Here is a 20,381-nt window from a genome sequence, read left to right on the forward strand (position 1 = left end):
ACACCACCCAACAACCCACACAAAAAAAAAAAAAAAAAAAAGAAAAAAAAAAAAAGGGCCCTTTTTTCAAAAAAAAAAAAAAAAAAAAAAAAAAAAAAAGGAAAAGAAAAGTCTTCTATGTTGGGTTGGCAAGATGGATTAGCAGGTAAAGGCACTTGCTGCCAAGCCTGACAACCTGAATTTGATCCCTGGGACCCATATGGTTGAAGAACAAATTCCTTCGAGTTGTCCTCTGATCTCTATATACATATTGTTAGCATGCACACAAAAGCAATCAAGATCAATCAGCCAATCACTCAATGTAAAAAAGTTTTTAAGCGTTTTCTATGCTCCAGGTATTGTACTTGACACCTGTCACCTTACTTAACCTCCTCACCATCTTTGTGTAGACCAACATATTGTGACCTGAGTTTATAGCTCAGAGAACTGAGGGCAGAGAGATTTGTCTGAGGACAAACTAGGACACTTCAGGGGCCATGGCTGGAATCCAGGGTTGGAAGTCCAGAGCCACTCCTCTGGGGCTCTTTCAAAGCCCAGGTCCAGTTCCTGCCCCCAAAGATCAGTCTCTGGAGAGCTCTCAGCAGCCTCCACATCTTTCTGGAGGCTTTGTGAATGCCCCCTCTCAATCTCTGTCCTGCTGGGAGTCATAGGTACCAAGCCTGCTGACTGGCTTTGGCCCTCCCAGCTGATGGCTCAGGCCCCCAACTCCCTTCTTACCTTCCTGCCCTGGACTCAGGAGAATGTGTCTTCTCAGAACACACTCCCACCTCAGCATGCCTCCAAAGGGTAGGGCCTCCTGACACTACATCACTTTTTTAAAAAAAAATATTTTATTATTTTTATGTGTATATGTGTATTGCCTGCATGTAGGTAAGTGCACCTGTGTTGTGCAATGCCTGCAGAGGTCAGAAGAGGCTGTTGGATCCCTTGGGACTGGAGTTACAGACAGTTGTTAGCTGCCATGTGGGTGCTGGGATATGAACCCGGGTCCTCTGCAAGAACAGCCAGTGTTCTTAACTGCTGAGCCATCTCTCCAGCTTTTTTATTTAGTCTTTTTGAGACAGGGTCTCCCTGTAGCCCCAGCTGTCCTGGAACTTACTATGTAGACCAGGCTGGCCTTGAAATCACACAGATCCATCTGCCTCTGCCTCCCAAGTGCTGGGACTAAAGGCGTGCACCACAACACCCGGTGACACTATCTCACTTTTAAGTCTCCCATAATCTAGTCCTTTTTTGTCTTGTGCCCCCTATGTCCACCCCACTAGACAGCCCTCATCCCAAAACAGATCCAAACTGAATTATGATGAAACTGTGTCCATGAAATGCTGGGGAGTAGGGGAGGTGTAGGGACACTGACCAGGGGTCAAGGTAGGCAACTTGCCCAACATGAGGCTCCAGACTGTTGGAGACTGGATCATATGACTCCACACCTCCTGGGCCTGAGCCTGCCCATCTGCCTTAAAGTCAGATCAGCCCTGATCTTCTGAGTGACTTGATTCCAATATCCCTAGGCCCTCCCTTAGCGAGTCCCTCAGTACAGCCAATCCAACCCACATTGAGGTCCCATCTGACTTCCGGTGTCTAGCAGAACATTTGGCCCCTTCCTTGGCTCACACAGATAATGAGTACAACGGCCATTTATAAAGTGCTCACCCTGTGCCAGGCCCCAGACTAATGCTGTGTGGGCTGTCTTACTTAAATTCCCTACCACCCTGCGAGGTAGGTATTAGCCTCCTACTTTTCAGATGGGCAACTGGGAACAAAGGGTTAAGTGCCTGTCACCACTTATACAGCCAATAAGCACTGAGGATGAGATTTGAACCCCAGGACCATCATTTCCCCCCCGCAGGTCAAGCTACCCTGCAGAGCACCTGATAGGTGCTAGTATAGAGCCTATCTAGAAAAATGGAAGGCAAAATGCTCATTCTCCAGGCACACATCTCCATCAAAGGACTTGAAATCACAGAGAAACTCCTTCGCTAGAGATAGAGCTGGAGGGGGAAACTCCAAAATCTTATTCTTTGGGTGAGAGCCAGTTGGCAGGCAGCAGGGGGGCGGGGGGGCTGGATGAAGCTGGGATTCTCCAACAAGAGGTCACTTGGATTTTTCTTTACAATTTCTTTGTTGTTTTGTTTTGAGAGAGGGTCTTCCTGTAGCCCCAGCTGGCCTGGAACTCAAACTAGGCTGGCCTCAATCTCACAGAGATTCACCTGGGATTAAAGTACTGGGATTTAAGGGGTGCGGCACCACATCTGGCTTTTCTTTCACTTCTTGACTTGAAGAAAATCTTGCCTTTTTTTTACAGTTCCCAGACTTAGCAACCAAATTTAGATTTTGCAATTCATGTACTTTTTTTGAGGGGGAGGGGGTATTTGACAGGATCTCACTATGTAGCTCAGGCCTTGCAAACCTCCCACCTCAGCAGCCTGCAGCCTCCCAGTGCTGAGATTACAGGCCTGGGCTATCACTCTGGGCTAATTAATTCACTCTTAACTTTCAAAAAATTTACTTATTTATTTTTACTTTGTGTATGAGTGCTTTGCCTGCATGTATGTAAGTGCACTTGTGTGTTATGCAATGCCCATGGAGGCCAGAACAGGGTGTCGGATCCCTTGAAACTGGAATTATGGATGGTTGTTAGCAGTCATTTGGACCAAATCTGGGTCTTTTGCAAGAGCAGCCAGTGCTCTTAACCACTGAGTCAGCTTTCCAGCCCCAATTCATTCACTCTTAACAGATCCATTATGTTTCTAATGAAGAAATTTTGGACTAGACCTTGACATCTACTGCCCTCCACAAGTGCTGAGGGTGATGTGGGTGTTGCTTACACTCACAAAATTGTGGGATTGTTGTAGCAGGAGCTTGAAATCAGGCTGAGGTTGAAGCTGGGCCTAACCTCTCACTAGCCAGAGGAGTGACTCACATAAATGGAGTAACCTCAGAGAAAATTTTCTAGTCAGAAATGGGGTCCATTCTACCATTTTTGCACTTGTGTGGATTTAATAGGACAATGCTCATAAGAATACCTGGTGAACTTGGGAGACAGCTCAGAAAGTCAAGTGCTTGCCTAGAAAGGACCTGAACCTGGGCTCAATCCCTAGAATCTGTTTGGGAGCTGGAGAAATGGCTCAGCGGTTATAAGCACTTGCTATTCTTGCAGAGGACCCAGGTTTGATTCCCAGCACATGTGGCAGCTAACAACTGCAACTGTCTGTTAACTCCAGTTCCAGGGGATCTGATGCCCTCTTCTGGCTTCCATGGGCACTGCACACACAGGTACACTTACATACATGCAGGCAAAACACTTATACATGCAAAATAAAAATTAAAAAAAAATTTTAAAAGCCAGGCACGGTGGCACACACAGCTGTAATCCCAGTGCTGGGAAATCTAAAACAGGTGGATCACTGGGACTCAGTCACTATCCTGCCTAGCCTACTTGGCAAGTTCAGGCCAGTGAGAGACCCTATCTCAAAAAAAAAGAAAAGGGGGGGGTGCCTGAAGAACAATGCCAGAGTTTGTTCTTTGGCCTCCACACACATGCATTCACATGAGCACCCATATATGTACGTGTACACACACACAAACACACACACACACACACACACACACACACACACTCACATCCCACTGGGAGTCCAAGTGCCACTATTTCTAAACTCCTGCCTGCCCGTCTACCAGGCTTTCCACAGTAGAGGTGGACTCAGGCTCAGGCTATGGATACCCCTACAGGGTAAGGAGGTGTTTTCTTGTTTTAGATCTATGTTTTAGAATATAGATCTGTTCTTTTTTTTAATATTTTATTATTTTCATTTTATGTGTATGTGTGTATTGTCTGCATGTAGGTAAGTGCACCTGTGTTGCTCAATGCCCATGGAGGACAGAAGAGGCTGTTGGATCCCCTGGAACTGGAGTTACAGACAGTTGTTAGCTGCCATGTGGGTGCTGGGATTCGAACCCAGGTCTTCTGAAAGAATAGCCAGTGTTCTTAAGCTGAGCCATCTCTCCAGTCCACAGCTCTGTTCTAAAATAATTAGAAAGATGTTGGGTTATTTTTTTTTAAAGGAAGCCCACAGAGAGTTTGAACACCCAAATTATTATAGAAAGAAATGATCTAAAAAAGAAAAACTGTATCTCATCACCCTGTCCTCCAAAGGGCACTGAGTTCAAGAAGATTTACACTTTTGTTCTATCATAACATTCAGGACCAGAATGACAACTGTGCTACTAGAGCTGCTCCAGAGCGTGAAGTCAAGTGTGAAAGTAACCCAGATGATTTGAGGAAGTTATCAGAACCCTTCCTAGTGCTGAGGCTGAAGCAGGAGGATCACAAGTACAAGGTCAGCTTGAGTTACATATTGAGGGCCTGTTTCAAAACACAAAAAGAAAATCTCCAAAAATACAAAGCCAAAAAATATAGAGAAAAAGAGGGAGAGAGGAAGAGAGAGAGACCATGAGCACCAAGTCCTCACCCCAGAACCCAACAGGTAGCACTCAGAAGGAAGCAGCGACACAGAAGTCAATGAAACAATGTGCTGCTCAATCAAGCCAGCAGGGTTTAGAAGAGTCACAGCTAAGGACACAGTAGGATTTATTTCAGATTGGAAGGACATTCATCTGGAAATCTGTGACTACATCACACTAGCAAGCAAGAATTTTTCTTTTTCTTTTTCTTTTCATTTAAAAAATATTTTATTTATTATTTTTATTTTATGTGTACGAATGTATTGCCTGGATGTATGTGAGTGCACCCATGTTGCGCAATGCCCTTGGAAGTCAGAAAAAGGTGTCAGCTGCTATGTGGGTGCTGAGAATCAAACCTGGGTCCTCTGCAAGAGCAGTCAGTGCTCTTAACAACTGAGCCATCTCTCCAGCCCTCTTTTCATTTTTTTTAAACCAATTTGATAGGTGCATTTATGACTACACACACAGAAAAATGTCTGACAAATACATGTTTATACCAATGATCTCTTTTTTTTTTTACATGTGGGTGGTATCATGATCTCTGTTTTTTTTTTAAATTTTATTTACTTTATGGGTATGAGTGTATTGCCTGCATGTGTGTAAGTGCACCCATGTTGTGCAGTACCCACAGAGGTCAGAAGGTGTCAGATCCCCTGGAACTGGACAGTTGTCAACCACAATATGGGTTCTGGGAATTGAACCCAGCGCCTCTGTAAGAGCAGTCAGTGCTCTTAATTGCTGAGCCATCTCTCCAGCCTTACCAATGATCTTTTTAAGGTGGGTAGGACAGGGGCATAAAATTGGGTGACTTTCACTTACTACTTTAGCTACTTTTTAAAAAAAGACTTTATTTTTATTTTATGTACATGAGTATTTAGCCTGCATGTACGTATGTACACCATGTGCATGCAGTGCCTGTGGAGGCCAGAAGAGGGCATCTCCTGAAATTGGAGTTAAAAACAGTTGTGAGCTGCCATGTGGGTGATGGGAACTCAACCCAGGTCCTCTGCAAGAGCAGCCAGTACTCTTAACTACTGAGCCATCTCTCTAGCCATGAGGTTTCTTGAATTTATTGACAAAAATAGAAGTATGCATTATTTTTGACAACAAAAATCCTTAAAAAAAATAACCAATAGTACATTTAAATATTGGAAAGAGAAGGCAAATTATCCAAAAGTAATCAGCTTAAAAATCATTTGAAGGGGCTGGAGAGATGGCCCAGCGGTTAAGAACACTGGTTGTTCTTGCAGAAGACCTGGGTTCGTATGCCAGCACCCACATGGCAGCTAACAACTGTCCGTAACTCCAGTCCCAGGGGATCTGACAGCCTCTTCTGACCTCCAAGGGCATTGTACAACATGGGTGCACTTACCTACGTGCAGGCAATACACACATACACATAAATTAAAAATAATAAATAAAATTAAAAAAAAAATCATTTGAGGGACTGGAGAGATGGCTCAGTGATTACAAGCCCTGACTGCTCTTGCAGAGGATCTGGCTTTGGTAACTCCAGTTCCAGGAGATCCAATGCCCTCTTCTGGCCTCCATGGGCACTGCATGTGGTGCATTTACCTGCAGGCAAAACACTCATATCATAAAATAAAAATAAAATATTTCTAAAAACTATATGAATATAGCCCAGAAGCTATATTTTTAAGATTTATTTTTATTATTTTTAAATATGTATATGTGTGAGAATATGTGCAAGTGCCCATGGAGGCCAGAGATGTCAGATCCCCCTGGAGCTGGAGTAATAGGTGACTGTGAACCACCTGACATCATCGGTACTTGGAATTAAACTCTGGCCCTCTGGAAGGACTCTTAACCACTGAACCTTCTCTCAGGCCCTCAGAAGCTATATATCATCATTAATATACTTAAAAATACAATTTAAAAGCTGGGCGTGGTGGCACACACCTTTAATCCCAGCACTCATGAAGCAGAGGCAGGTGGGTCTTTGTGAGTTCAAGGCTAACCTGGTCTACATGGTAACAGTTCTAGGCTGGCTGGGGCTACAGGGAGACCCTGTCACAAAAAGACCAAAACAAACAAGCAAACAAACAAACAAAAAACCAAAAACCAAAAATAACAATAAAAAAAATTTAAAAGGTCTAATTCACAATTTGTCTTATTAAATACTTTTCATTTATTATTTTTTACCTGTATGAGCGTTTTGCCAACATGTATGTAAGTGCATTACATGTGGGCAATGCCTGCAGAGGCCAGAAGAGGGTGTTGGATCTCCTGGAACTGGAGTTATGGATGGTTGTTAGCTACCATGTGGGGGCTGGGAATTGAACCTAGGTCTTCTGGAAGAACAGCAAGTGTTCTTGACTGCTGAGTCATCTCTCCAGTCCCCTAACTCACAGTTTGAAAGAATCATAAAGTCAGAAAAAAAAGTATAAATTAATATGAAATGCTATATATAAAAAAACATTGATCTTAGGCTTGGAATCTGTGCCCTCTTCTGACCTCCATGGGCATTGTACACATGTGGTACACTCACATACATGCAGACAATACACTCCTACAAGCTGGGTTCTTGGCATCCACATCAGGCGACTCACAGCTACCCCTTACTTCGGCTCCAAGGAATCTGACACCCTCCTCTGGTCTCAAATGGGCACTGCACTCATGTTTACAAACCCACACTCACACACAGGCATATACATAAAATTAAAACTTAAAAATGAAAAATTTTCAAAATCAGCCAGGCATGATAGCGTATGCCTTTAATACAGCACTCAGGAGGCAGAGGTAGATCTCTGTGAGTTCAAGGCCAGCCTGGTCTACCTAATGAGTTCCAGGCTAGTTAGGGCTACAGGGAAACCCTGTCTCAAAAAGACCAAAAAAAAAAAAAAATTTTTAAAAGCAAACTTTACCAAAACTATGAAACTGTTTAGTAATAGTAGATAACCATTAACTGTTCCTGATTGAGACCATTGCTGATTAGAAGTTTTCTGTAAAAATGAATATAATCTAATCAAAATCTACAAAAGATTTATTTGGGATCTTGATTGACTGGAAAGTTGGTTTGGAAGAACAAATGTGGACAAGTGACAGAAAAACTTAAAGAGGAGTGTGGAAACATTTGTCATATCTGATACTGAAATACATTACAGTTATTAATTGGAGTGGCACATGGTGGTACATGCCTGTAAACCTAGCACTCAGGAAGCTGAGGCAAGGAGAGTTCGAGAGTTTGAAACCAGTTAGTGCTACACAGCAAGACCCTGTCTTAGCATCCTGCCTACCCCTTCAAAGAAAAGAAATGAACATTTGTGGCAGACTCCAAAACAAGATAAACCCAAATATTAGTGAGATGTAATCTATGATGTATGAAATCATTGAGGGAAAGATGGATTCTTCTGAAAGTGAGAAACTAGTGGTCTACATGCATGCCTGGCTTCCACACAGGATTTAAAAATAATTCAATTTTTAAAAAAGAAAGAATTAAATTAAAATTTCAAATTTATTTGCCAACATTTACAAATTAAAAGATTTCATATCTTACATCTGGGTTTGCTGACCCAGCTGGGCTGGGAGCAGCTGTTTCTGCAGAAAGCAGTTGTAATGAGTCTAGGACTGGCCAGCTTCCTTTGCTCTTGGTACAGCCTGGCCCCTGAGGGGAGCTGAATTTCAGACTCCTGGGTTATACAGTAAATGATCTGGGTCAGAAGACCAGAAAGATATAAAAGTAGTGTGGGCACTAGATTGAGAACTATTTAAGACTTACTGCTGCTGGGTGAGGGAGAGTATGACTTACATACGACCACTGGGTGGGCTGACTAGACTCCAGTGGACACATTTAACACTGTAGGACATTTGGGTACAAACACCTAAATGAATAGGATTCAGCATGTATGTCCGAGTGCATAGGGTTCGATGGGGGGATATAGGAGGAGGCATGGATAGGGGAGGGAGTCTGGATTTGAGTGGGAAATATATAAAATTTTAAAAGCTCAATTAAAACAAAAAGAAATTTCATGGGAATATTTTGCATCCTGCTAATCATTTTTTCCTCATTTCTTTGAAGGAAAAAAAAAGTAGTGTGGTCACAAGTCAAAAGTCTTAAAAATGTCTCTACTTTGATTCTAACTGAAATTCATTAGACATTTTCCCTTTAGAAATCATCCCAGACAAGTACCACCTGAATGGTGCCCCAGGCATTGTTCAGCAAGGCACTAATTAAAATGGTGAACTCTTGGAAACCTCAATGTCCAGCTAATTCAATTAAGGGACAGCCAGCTAATGCAGCTGTTTAATGTTACAGGTGAATATCCAATTACAACGAAAGCTGGCTAGGTATAGTCTAGTGGTAGAGCACATTTGTTTAGCCCTCAAAGGCCCTGGATTCCATCTCCAGCATGCATTTAAATTAGCCACCATGTGGGTGCTGGGAACCAAATCCGGATCCTCTGGAAAAGCAGTCAGCACTCCTAACTCCTGAGTCATTTCTCCAGTCCCTAGAATGATACTCTTAAAAAAAAATTTTTTTTTAAAGCTTGCCAGATGGCTCAGTGGGTAAAGTTCTTGCTGCTAAGGCTGTCAATCTGAGTTCAATATCTGGAAAACACGTGGTAGAAGGAAAGAACTGACTCCTACAAGTTGTTCTCTGATGTGCTGTGACACACACACACACACACACACACACACACACACTCACACATGTAAAAGTTTTGAGACAGGGTCTCCCTCTAGCCCCAGCTATCCTGGAACTCACTGTGTAGACCAGGCTGGCCTTGAACGCACAGAGATCTGCCTGCCTCTGCCTCCCGAGTGCTGGGATTAAAGGCATGCACCACCACGCCTGGCTAGAAAAGAATTTTTAATAGCTTACATACATTTATACATTCAAAGAGAGATGGTTCAGCAGTTAAGAGCACTGGCTGTGGAAGCAGGTTTGACCCCCCAGCATCCATATTGCTGCTAACAACCATCCATAACTCCAGTTCCAGGGCATCTAACACCGTCTTCTGACCTCCTCAGGCATTGTATCACACAGTTGCACTTACATACATGCAGGTAATACACATACATGCAGGCCATACACTCATACACATAAAATAAAAATAATAAATAAAATAAAGACTAAACTAAGGAAAGTATTTATTCATTCATTTGGTTGTTTGCTTTAAGCAGGGTCTTACTATGTAGTCCCAGAATTCATGATGCCTCCAACTCCCAGAGATTTCACCTGCCTCCAAAGTGCTAGGATTAAAGGTGTGGGCTATCATGCCCAGCTGGCAGGCTTTATTTTTAAGTGTAGCAAAGTTCATATAAAATTTTCAATCTTGACCATTTTTAAGTGTACTTAATGTCACAACAGTACCAAGCACACTCATACTGCAGTGAACTATCACCACTACTTATCTCCAGAATTCTTTCCATGTTACAAAACTGAAACTCTGGACCTATTTAATGGTCTACTCTCCATTTCCCCTCTTTCCAGCCCCTATCAATAATCATTTATCTGTCTTTATACAACTGAATATTTTAGGCACCTCACAAATGCAAGCTAACACAGCATGCACACATCTTTTTGTGAAACAGCTTATTTTACTTAGCATAATATGGGGTCCATATATGTTGTAGTGTCGATATTTCCTCTTATTTTATTTTATTGGTCCTTTCGAGACAGCGCCTCCCTATAGTCCCAGCTAGCCTGGCACTCAATATCTAGACCAGGCTGGCCTCAATCTCACAGAGATCTGCCTGCCTCTGCCTCCCGAGTGCTGGAACTAAAGGTGTGTGCCACCATGCCCGGCTTATTCTATTGGTTTTTTGAGAAAGGATCTCATGTAGCCCAAGCTGGCCTTGAACTTACTATGCTGTTAAAGTTGGCCTTCCAAGTGCTGGGACCAGGTGTGCAGCACTATACCCATCTCTTCATTCTACTTAAAGGCTAAATAACAGTCTATCTATATTCAATGCATACAACCCATTTTGTTTCACCATGCATCTGCCAATGGACACTTTGGTTGCTCCCATCTTTTGGTTACTGTGAATAATGCTGTGAACAAGAGTCTCCAAATATCTCCTCAAGATTCTACTTAGTTAGTTAGTTCTTTGGGGGTTTATACTCAGAAAAAGAATTGTTGGAGCGTATGATAATTCTTTTTCTGTTTATTTATTTATTGAGACAAGGTTTCTCTAACTTAACCTTGAGCTCACTCTGTAGCCCGGGCCTCTAATTTACCAGCCTCTTCCTAAGCCTCCTGGACAGCCAGATTGCAGTCCTCTTTCATAGAGTGGTCCTAATTTTAATTTTTTAAGGACCCATCATATTGTTCTTCATAGCTTTCTTATCTATTTTTATAATCTGCCTAAGTAAAACCATCTTAAGCATATTACAGAACAACACGATCTCACTTCCTGATAAACACATACAAAAAAATACTGCACAGTGGATATATTAAAAGGTTAGCTGTTACTCTCTCTAGAGTATACAATTATAAAGCAAATTTTGTTTTTGTCTTCTATTGACTGGATTTCTCCTCTCAATTTTTTTTTTTTTGGTCTTTTTGAGACAGGGTCTCCCTGTAGCCCCATGCCTCCTGAGTGCTGGGATTAAAGGCGTGCGCCACCACACCCAGCTTCTCAAATTTTTATGGTCAAAAGTGTTACATGTATGGGGGCTGGAGAGATGGCTCAGTAGCTAAAAGCATTTGGCTGCTCTTGCAGAGGACCTGGGTTTAGTTCCCAGTAGTCACATGGTGGCTAACAACCAGCTATAACTCCAGTTCCAGGGGATCCAATGCCTTTTTCTGGCTTCCGTGGACTCTGCATACAAGTGGTGCACTTAAATACATGCAGGAAAAACACTCATACACATAATAATAAAAATAAGTAAAAAAATATTTTTAAGTATTACATGTAGAATATAAAAATAAAAAGTAGAGCCAGGCATGGTGGTGCCTTTAATCCAAGCACTTGGGAGGCAGAGGCAGGTAAATCTCTGTGAGAGTGAGGCCAGCTTGGTCTATAGAGTAAGTTACAGGCCAGCTGAGGCTACCTTTAAAAAAATTTTTTTTAAAGTATACACATAATTTTTCAAAGGTTAAGAAAATAAACAATAAAATAACCACAAGGCAAACACCTTGGGTGCTAACTGGGCAAAGCTGTCTCTGGGTGGAGGGGACAAGGACTCCTGTCCATTTGTTTGGGAATGCAGTGTATACAGTACAATTAAGACAAAGGAGTTGGAAGGCTGAGCTTTTACCCACAAGAAGCAAGAAGGCTGAAAGGGGTGTGTGGCTGGATGGGGTGGACTGCCCACTCACTTCAGTGGGGGAATGGAAGAGCTATGCACAGGGAGTAAGTGGATCTACGGGTGGGGGATATCCTGGAGGAGGGGGGAGTTCTGCACTGGCTCACGTCTATCTGTGGTTCCTATCACTGACCCAGGGCTGCCAGAGCACCAGGCTCCAAGCTGTAAAGAAGAGCCTCCTGCTCAAGTTTCCTCCTTGCCATCTGGTCAGTAGTCAGGGTGCAGCTTACCAAGGAAACCGGCAGTGGGGTGGGTAGGGAAGGAGGGAAGGCTGCTCAAAGCCTAGGGAGGAAGGCAGACAGTGGTGGCTGGTTTTGCCAGCCTGGCTCTGCCACTGAACTACTGGAGAAAAGAGACTGAAACTGGAAAGGAGCTATGGGGTCATGCCTGGTCCTTCAGGGGACAGGTAATACCACATCCTGCCTTTCCTGAGGTTGAACCAGTGGGTCCCAAACCCTCAAGCAGAATTTTGCTGTGTTTAACAGCACTGTCACTCAACCCTCTCAGCCACAGAGGACTGTGAAGGAACAGCCCCAAAGAACACTGCTGTCCCCACACTGTACATGTGGCAATTGAGACACAAGGCCACCCAGGGGGGACCAAACTCCAGGACTCAGCTTCATAGTGACTTTACACACATATTCCAACCACTCTGTAGAAAAGACACCAGGTCTGGCCCCTTGCCTCTCTGGTGAGTGCTAATAAACTGGCTGGGCCTGAACCGCCCAGTGGGAAAAAAAAAAAAAAAAGGCAGGGATTCAGAAAGGGTGCCTAGCTGCCTGGGTGCAGGCAGTTCCTCCACCCATTTGGGGACCTGATACCTGTTCTTTTCTCATAACATCTTTCTGGTATAGAGCTAAAAAGGCTGGGGTGCTGAAGGACACAGAGTTTGGCAGGCTAGGGCTATGGGGACCCAGGAACCTCTCCCCAAATATTCCTACCTACCTAGAGGCCCTCATTTGCCAATGAGCCAGGCCTGTGAGGCAGGGTGTGATGAAGCACGCCTTCAATCCCAACACTCAATCCCAACACTCAGGTTGCAGAGCAGGAGGATCTCTATGAGATTGAGGCCAGCCTGGTCTACACAGTCAGTTCTAGGCCAGCTGGGGCTACAGGGAGACCTTGTCTTGAAAAAACCAAACCAAACCAAAGACCTGTTGGACCATCTTCAACTCCTGGCTTGGCCTTGAGATGGTCTTCCCCCAAGGGCAACCTTGCTGATCAGTATCAGAGGGTCAGGGGGATGCAAGCCTGTGTCCTTGTCCCTATTATTCCCTAGCCTGGAACATCTTCCTGTGGTTGGTCCTGTCACCCTTTACCACACATTCTTCAGGCACTAACTGGTAGCTAACAGGCACCATACCAGGTGCCAGGTATGGCTAGGGTTACCTGAGCTCACCAACCTACAGGGCCCCAGCTGGCTATTAAGAGCACTGTAGGAGTTCTGGGTAGCAAGGACATGAGCCAGAATGGAAAATGTAAGCCTCAGCGGGCAAGCAACCTGGGCTTGGCATCTACAAAGTAGGGGCTCAGGAGGTTGGGAGTACTCTGCAATAGAGGGCAAATGTGGCAGAACAGAAAAAAAGGTTTGTGTCAAGAACTCTGGAAGGTCAGAGGCACCACTAGACCTTGGGGGACACATCACTCAGACTCAGCCACTCCCAGTGGTCAGACAGGATTCATTCCCTTTGGCAGTAGTACCAGAACCCTACTTCCCAGAGTGAGGCTTCAGGGGTCACACCTTGCTGAGGCCATAGAACCCCTGAGCTGTCGACATGGGAGCATAGCCCAGGTCTGGTGAGAATAGCTTTGGGAGCTCTGTGAGAATGAGGTGTCCTCTGGCCAACCAAGGACAAGGTAAAATGGCAGGCTGGACAGAGGAACACTATCCACACAGAGTGGTCACAACAGTGACAGAGCACAGCTCCTTGGGAGGTTGCACCAAGCTCTAACCCCAGCTTGTGCATCGATCTCTGGGGAAACTGATCCTGAGACTTTGCTGGCTTTTAGTGACATCTGATAGCTGGGCAGAGGGGCCCAGCAAGGGCCGCAGGGTAGGTTTCCTGGCATTCTATGATGCCTCCTCACTAGTCTGAGACAGCCAACACTGTCATCTCCCTTATCCAGGGCACCCCCGCACACACCTTCCCCATTCCCCCCCCACCCCACCCTCCGCCAAACTACAAGGACAGGGACTATCCTGAGAAGGATGAAGACCCCTGATAAACAGCTCAGGGGTGTTGACATTCCAGGAGTGACAGAACATCAGGGCCAGAGGGCCTTTAGATATCTCTAGTCTGTAGCAGCAGGCCCTGAAAGAGTGTAACAGCTAGGTACCTAGAGTCAGAAGCCAGGTCTCCAGACCCTGGCTATTGTGATTTGGGCCAAGTTGTAATACACCATCTGTAAAGGAGGCCAGCAGGATTCTCCTATTACAAGGACACATGAGGATTGAATGATATAATGCTTCAAATCCTTTATCTCAGAGTCCAGCATGCCCATTCCCTAGAAGGGAATCAGAGGGAAGATCAGGGCCTGGGGAACAGTGAGACATTCTTTTGTCTAGACTGCAGACCTGACGTGCAGTTGAGGATTGATCACAGGTCTCATACCCTTCCTCAGCTTAAGTTCAGCTAGCTCACATGGGGTCCCCAGCCCCACCCCTACCACAGCCCTAGTCCTAGAGAGGTAGACAAGAAGTCACACTTCCTTGGTGTGGTGGCACACACCTTAAACCACAGCACTTGGGAGGTAGAGACAGGTGGATCTTTGTGAGTTTGAGGCCAGACTGGTTTATACAGCAAGTGGTCTCAAAAATAAATAATAAAAAAAGAAGCCACACTTACTTGAGGATGTCCTTCTTATTGAAGAAGGTGCAGTCCTGTGGAGGGAAAGCATAGACAAAGTGGGCTAAGCATCACGGACTCCTGCCTTCCTCAGAACCCAACAGCCCTGGACCTGAGGCAGAAAAGTCCTGACTGCTTGTCCCCGTTCCTCCCACAGGGAACAGTGGATTCTAATGGGTCCAGGAAATGCCTCCAAAAACTTTTGACCCCCCTGAGCTGGGTCCGGGGTACCAACACATAGGTAGAGTGGGGCTGGGGTGGTATTTTGGCGGGTACACAGTGAGGAGAACAATGGAGAGTCACAAGTTGAAGCAGTTTTGAATGCCAGTGGGATATACTATAAAGAATCAGGGAGGTGGTTAAAAGAAAATTCCAGAGACCACTCAGAAGAAAACAAACAAGATGCCTTGGCACATCACAGAATGCCCTTAGAATAAGGCCTTGTCGGGGAGCAGGGAGGGCCTGAGGTATGGGGAGGAGACTGAGGAGGAAGTGAGTGGACAGGTAGCATCTGGGAATTTAGGACTCTGCCTGGATGAGCCACTCTGTTCATAACCTGGGGTCTTTGATGATGGTCACTGAGAAGCAAAGAAGTGAAAATGACCCAGCAGAGCCTTACCTATGCAGGGCTTTTCTGTTTATCTCCTGCTGTCTGGCTCCTCTGCCTTTGCCTACTGTTTCAGAATGAAGGAAGAAGGCCTCAGACTCTGCAGAGCCCTGAGTTCACAGGGCCTCCTGGGGCTATATGCTAAACAGAGCTGCTCTGCTGAGGGGCCGAATGGCTGCAGCCCAGGCATACAGAAAGGCAGGCTAGCATTGGAAGACCTGAAGCTGCTAGACCCCAGGCTGACTGGATTGCACATTGAGATGGGCCAAAAAGGATGCCCATAGGATGGGCATGATGTTAGGGTTTTACTGGCTGCTTCTGTATTGGCGAAGAGAGGAAGCTGGGAGGAATTTTCTAGGTCCCATGCAACCCAACCAAAGAGTCCGTCTATCTGAGCCACCTGCTGTCCACTGGGACAAGGACTCCATGCTTCCATGAAATGCAGGGGCATCTCCTGGAGGGCTCAACTTTGCTTTTTGCAATGGCTTCTCTGAAGAAGTCAGGGAAAGCTCAGGCTGGGAAGCAGCAGCCCCACCCGGGTTGGGGCAGACAGAAAATCCCCTACTGGCCTGCCTAATACTCAGGCAGGTTGGGGACAGGGGGCTGATTTCTCAGTTGTTCGTAGACACCAGAGCAGGCAGCTAAGGCAGCCTGGCTGAGCCTTCCAGAAGAGACTTCCCTATTCACAGGACTGGCTCTGCCATCTGAAGGGGCCCAGTGGAAGCATCAGGGTTCTGCTAACTAACCTGGAAGGGCTATTGCAGAACTGAAATGGGGAGTGGGGAGGTGTCCTAGCTTCAGCCTCTTTCTGCTCCTCCTGCACACAGGCTGAGTCAGAAAGGAAATACACAGGCCCTGGTTCAAGAGTTCTGCTAGCAAAAGACATGAAAGTTTCTCATATAATCCTGGTTCCCTTATCATAATTAGGTCTATCTTTATGGCAATAGTCGTTAAGGAATGTGCCTGGGCCAGCAGTGACAGCCTCCTGGGAATGTAGTAGAAATGTAGACGCCTAGGCCAGACTCCTGAGTAAGAAACTACTTTTTTTTTTTTTTTTTTTGGTCCTTTTTTTTGAGACAGGGTCTCCCTGTATCCCCAGCTGTCCTGGAACTCACAGAGATCCGCCTGCCTCTGCCTCCCAAGTGCTGGGATTAAAGGCGTGTGCCACCACGCCTGGCCCCAAGAAACTGCATTTTAAAAGTCCTCCCAGTGGTGCTGATTCACATCTGCTCTGAGGAGAATCACCTAGGTTGCAGTTTAAAATACCTTGTCCCCTGCCACCTCTCAGACCAATGAAATAGGAAGTCCTGGGGCAGGGGATCTTTCTAGTCATTAGTGGCCTTCAAAGCCATTCAGTCTTTCCAAGCCAGATTTGGTGGTGCAGGCCAGTAATCCCAGATACTTAGAAGGCTGAAACCAGAGGATTACAAATTTAAGACCTGCATGAGCTACAGAGTAAGTTCAAGGCTGACCTGAAGCAATTCAGTAAGACCCTATATAAAAATTTAAAAAGTTGAAAGAGGACTAGAGATGGGGTATAGTCCAATGGTAGATCCCTAGCATGCATAAAGCCTTAGGTTCAACCCCCACCCCCAACCCCCCAAAAAGTCAATCAATGACTCCAAAGTCTGAGAACCATCTCACAGCCAGTGCACAATTACCATGTGCCTTATATGGGGGGACCCTAAATAACCCCTTTCATTTAATCTTTAGCACTAGCCTGGAGGGAGGGCAGTCATTACCTCCCTATTTTACAGGTGTGAAAACTGAGTCTCAGAGGGCCTGCCTTAGAGAATTAGGGGCTCAGCATTCTGGTAGCAGCAGACAGTCCAGGCTGGGCTTTTCTGGTAGAAACCTGAAGTCATTTCCAGTAAGACTTGGCTCTGCCTCCAAGTCATGTGCAGCTATTTCCCCACCTGAGTGTTCTCCCCTATTCTAACATGTCAATTTCTTTCTTCTTCAAAGCTAACTCAAGGACTCTGTGTGGCATCTGCATCCTATCTGCCTGGCTTTGGCTTGCCTGTGGTAGTGGTTAGGCGCTGAGCCACCACCTGCCCCACCAACCACCACATGGCTGGAGGTCAGGCTCCAAAGTGACCTCAGTTGATTTAAACAATAGCCCTGTGATATAAGTATCACTGGATTAGTAGGAATACCCATTTTAGAGGTGGGAGCATAGGCCAGCAAAGCACGTCAACTTAATACTCACAGCATCAACTGCCCAGCTACAACTTGAACCCAAGACGTCACAGTCCCTATGTAGAGTTCTTTGTCCTCTCAGAGCTCTACATTATGTTTGTGTTCCTTCATCCATTCATTCATCAAGAGTCTCTTCTGGGCCTAGATAAGGCCTCACAGGAGAGACAGAAAGTGCAGACAGAAACACAACCCAGTAGGAACCATTCAGTGTTGAGAGAGGAAAGCATGGAAAGGTATATATGTCATAGGCCTACTGACAATGGACCAGGGTGAGGTCAGGGAACCCGTCCTAAAGAGGTGAGGCTGAGACAGATGGGAAAACTGGGTTGGTGAAGAACTGAGGTAATGGCACCAAGGAGAACAAGCCAGAGGTGAAGGATGCTTGCCTGGAAGCTGAGCAGGATTCCCTGAGTAAGAAATGAAGTTGAAGACCAGGCTGAGATGAGCCCGGCTCTGAACTCTGTTAAGACTGTCATCCCAAGACACTGGCATTACCTGAAGAGGTCTGTATTTGTGTTTTAGAAAGCTCCCTGCTAGAGCTGGGCATTATGTTTGTTTGTTCATTCATCCAGGTCCTAGTGATGGCTCCCTAGGGTCTGCTGCAGCAATAGGGGCCTGGCTAGGACTGTGGATTATTTTCATAGAAAAAATTTGTCTTACATTAGTGAGGCATATTATGTATCTTAAAAGGAAAAGGAAAAAAGGAGGGACGAGGAACAGGGCAGCAGGGGGGGGATAGAAGGGGAGAAAGAAAAAGCAGAATCCAGGGATTGTGGCTGGAAAGGAGGCAGGAGACTGTGGAGGGCTGTGGTGGGCTGGCCAGGGCCATGTTCCTGGGGATGGAGGAAGGGATCTCAGGTGAGATGCAAAGTAGGCTGAGTTACCAGGCTTGTTCTTAACTGAAGGACTGCAGAGAGCTGAAATGATTGGAGGAGTGCAGTTGGTTTGGGGGTAGGAAGTAGGGCCTGTGTGAGGGTGTTGAGGGTCAGGGGAATGGGTTTGCAATGCAGATGGTGGCCTGGGAATTAGTGGCATCTGGGAACCAGGGATGGGGGCACCTTGCTTTGGGAAGGGAGGGCTGTCAGGCTGGGAAGTCCCAGGAAACCCAAAGTTCCTTAGGACAGGGAATGTAACTCAGGTCTTCTCATCCCATCCTGGCTGGCCATGCTAGAGAGCCAGAGGGACTGAGCTTTGAGACTCTCAGGTTTCATGGCTCTCATTTCTCTGGCAGGGTCTAGCTGGGCCCTGGCAAAGGATCAGAACCCAACAAGAGGACTGGATCTCCAACCAGTAACCCAATGCCAGGCTGGTCAAGGGGGACTCGGGCTCCCCACCTTTACCAGGCCATTCTTTCCTTCTGGGCTTGGGTGGCTTGCCTGAGTCCATCTGTACCTGGAATGTCTCCTTCTGGGCCCTGCTGGGCAAAAATCGCCATTCCCCAAGGGCCTGTGCAAACGCTGCACTATTCCTGAACTTTCCAGTCAAAGCAGAAGCTCCCTTCCACCTGACCTCCCCCTGCCCACCCATGCTCTTTTCTAGAACGTCACCTGCCTCCATCACATGGGCCACACTGGAAGCAAGGTCTGTCTTACCGAATTCCAGGTACCTGAGAGGTCCTGTCCACCCTACCCCCAAAGGAAGGGAGCAACCCTTGGAGAGTGGTTGGAAGTCCTGTATAAGCATGTACTGGCCCTGATGGCCCTTAACCTCTGCTCTCCTATGAAATGGGTATTAATCCACCTCTGTGTGATAGGCAAATGAGTTGACTACAATAACTGGTATACAGCAGGAGTTCCATAAATGTGGCTCATTTCTTCCTTCTCAGGGACTCACACAGAGATCTAGGAAATGTTTTTGACAAGGAGGGCTTCCAGGAGGACTGACTTTGTCTACCTTCACTCACAGCACAGGACCCACACTTGGAGCCCCCCTTTCCTTCACACCAATTGAATATCCATGAAGGCTACAGACATCTACAGTGGTCCTCTCTCCTAGGAACAGAGACCACCATCCAGTCCTACCCATTGTCAAAAGGAGGCATCAAGAGTGGGAACTTGAAGGATGGGCGACATTACTCAGAGAGGGACAGGAAAAAGGCATCCCAGACTCAGGACATTGTATATGAACCTAGCCAGTGGGGGAACTGGCTCAACTGTTCACAAGCTGCTGAAGTACAGAGGGTAGGACAGGGACACCTGGGGAGACTGAGGCTACAGAGGTGAGCTAGGCAGCTGGCCAAGACTCTGGGTTAGTGGGGGTGGGAGGGGTGGAGGTATTTCTTCCTGTACCCACAGAAAAGTTTTCACATGGCTGGGGGACACTGGGATTCCCTGATCTGGACAGTTCACTCTGAACTGGGAAGGATGGGGACTGGAGGTTGGCTATTGGTGAGTACAAAGATAACTGATAGAGGTAACTATGTAAGAGTGGTACCTTGCTTACTTCCCTGCTCCAGTTATTTCCATGCTAGGGCCAAGGAGAAATCCCAACAGATAAATAAGACACTCCAACCTATAACCATATTTGGGGGCTCCTGTTCTTACTCCCAGACCTTCCTGAGATGAGGGTCATGCCCAGTGGGCTGGGAGGAGTGGCTAGGGTCCAGCCTGGGCGAGCAATAAGAAAGATAATGGGGGAGACAGGAGGGTAGGGGAGGACAGGCGCATCTGGCAGAATGCTCTCATTTCCCCCGCTGGGGAAACTGAGGCTCTTCGAGAGGAAGACACCCACCCAAGGTCACGCTGCGTACTGAAGGTAGTGGCAGAGCTTGAACCTAGGTGACCCTGTTTTCTCGAGGCCTCGGGAAAAGAGAGAGGAGGAGGGAAGGTTTACCTGGTAGTTATCCAGCTGCTCTTCAGTGAAGATGGTCTGCTTGTTCCCCATGATGGCCACGGCGTCCTCGCTCGCCCTCTTGGGCGCCGCCTCCCACCAGCGGCCGCCGGAGCCCGGAGCCCGGCGCCCGCGGCCCTTGCCAGCCCAGCGGCGGGCACCG

At 46.3% G+C, this 20,381-nt stretch overlaps 1 protein-coding gene across 2 annotated transcripts in view; it reads right to left on the reverse strand.

The window, feature by feature from the left end:
• The window catches only part of Cib2 (calcium and integrin binding family member 2), a 26,685-nt gene extending 6,310 nt beyond the window's left edge, over positions 1-20,375 (reverse strand). Inside the window, exons 1-2 of one of the 2 annotated variants that reach the window (XM_008823396.2) lie at positions 20,222-20,375; positions 14,584-14,618 (exon numbers count right to left, since the gene is read on the reverse strand). In XM_008823396.2, coding sequence (XP_008821618.1) covers positions 14,584-14,618; positions 20,222-20,272 — 86 coding nt within the window. In that variant the 5' untranslated portion in view covers positions 20,273-20,375. The remainder of the gene's footprint in view (positions 1-14,583; positions 14,619-20,221) is intronic. The other variant, XM_008823397.2, reaches the window with a different exon arrangement.
• Between the last annotated feature and the right edge of the window lie 6 nt (positions 20,376-20,381).

The sequence above is a fragment of the Nannospalax galili genome, unplaced genomic scaffold, assembly GCF_000622305.1.
Source record: "Nannospalax galili isolate Female #2095 unplaced genomic scaffold, S.galili_v1.0 scaffold28, whole genome shotgun sequence".
Taxonomy (NCBI): Eukaryota; Metazoa; Chordata; class Mammalia; order Rodentia; family Spalacidae; genus Nannospalax; species Nannospalax galili.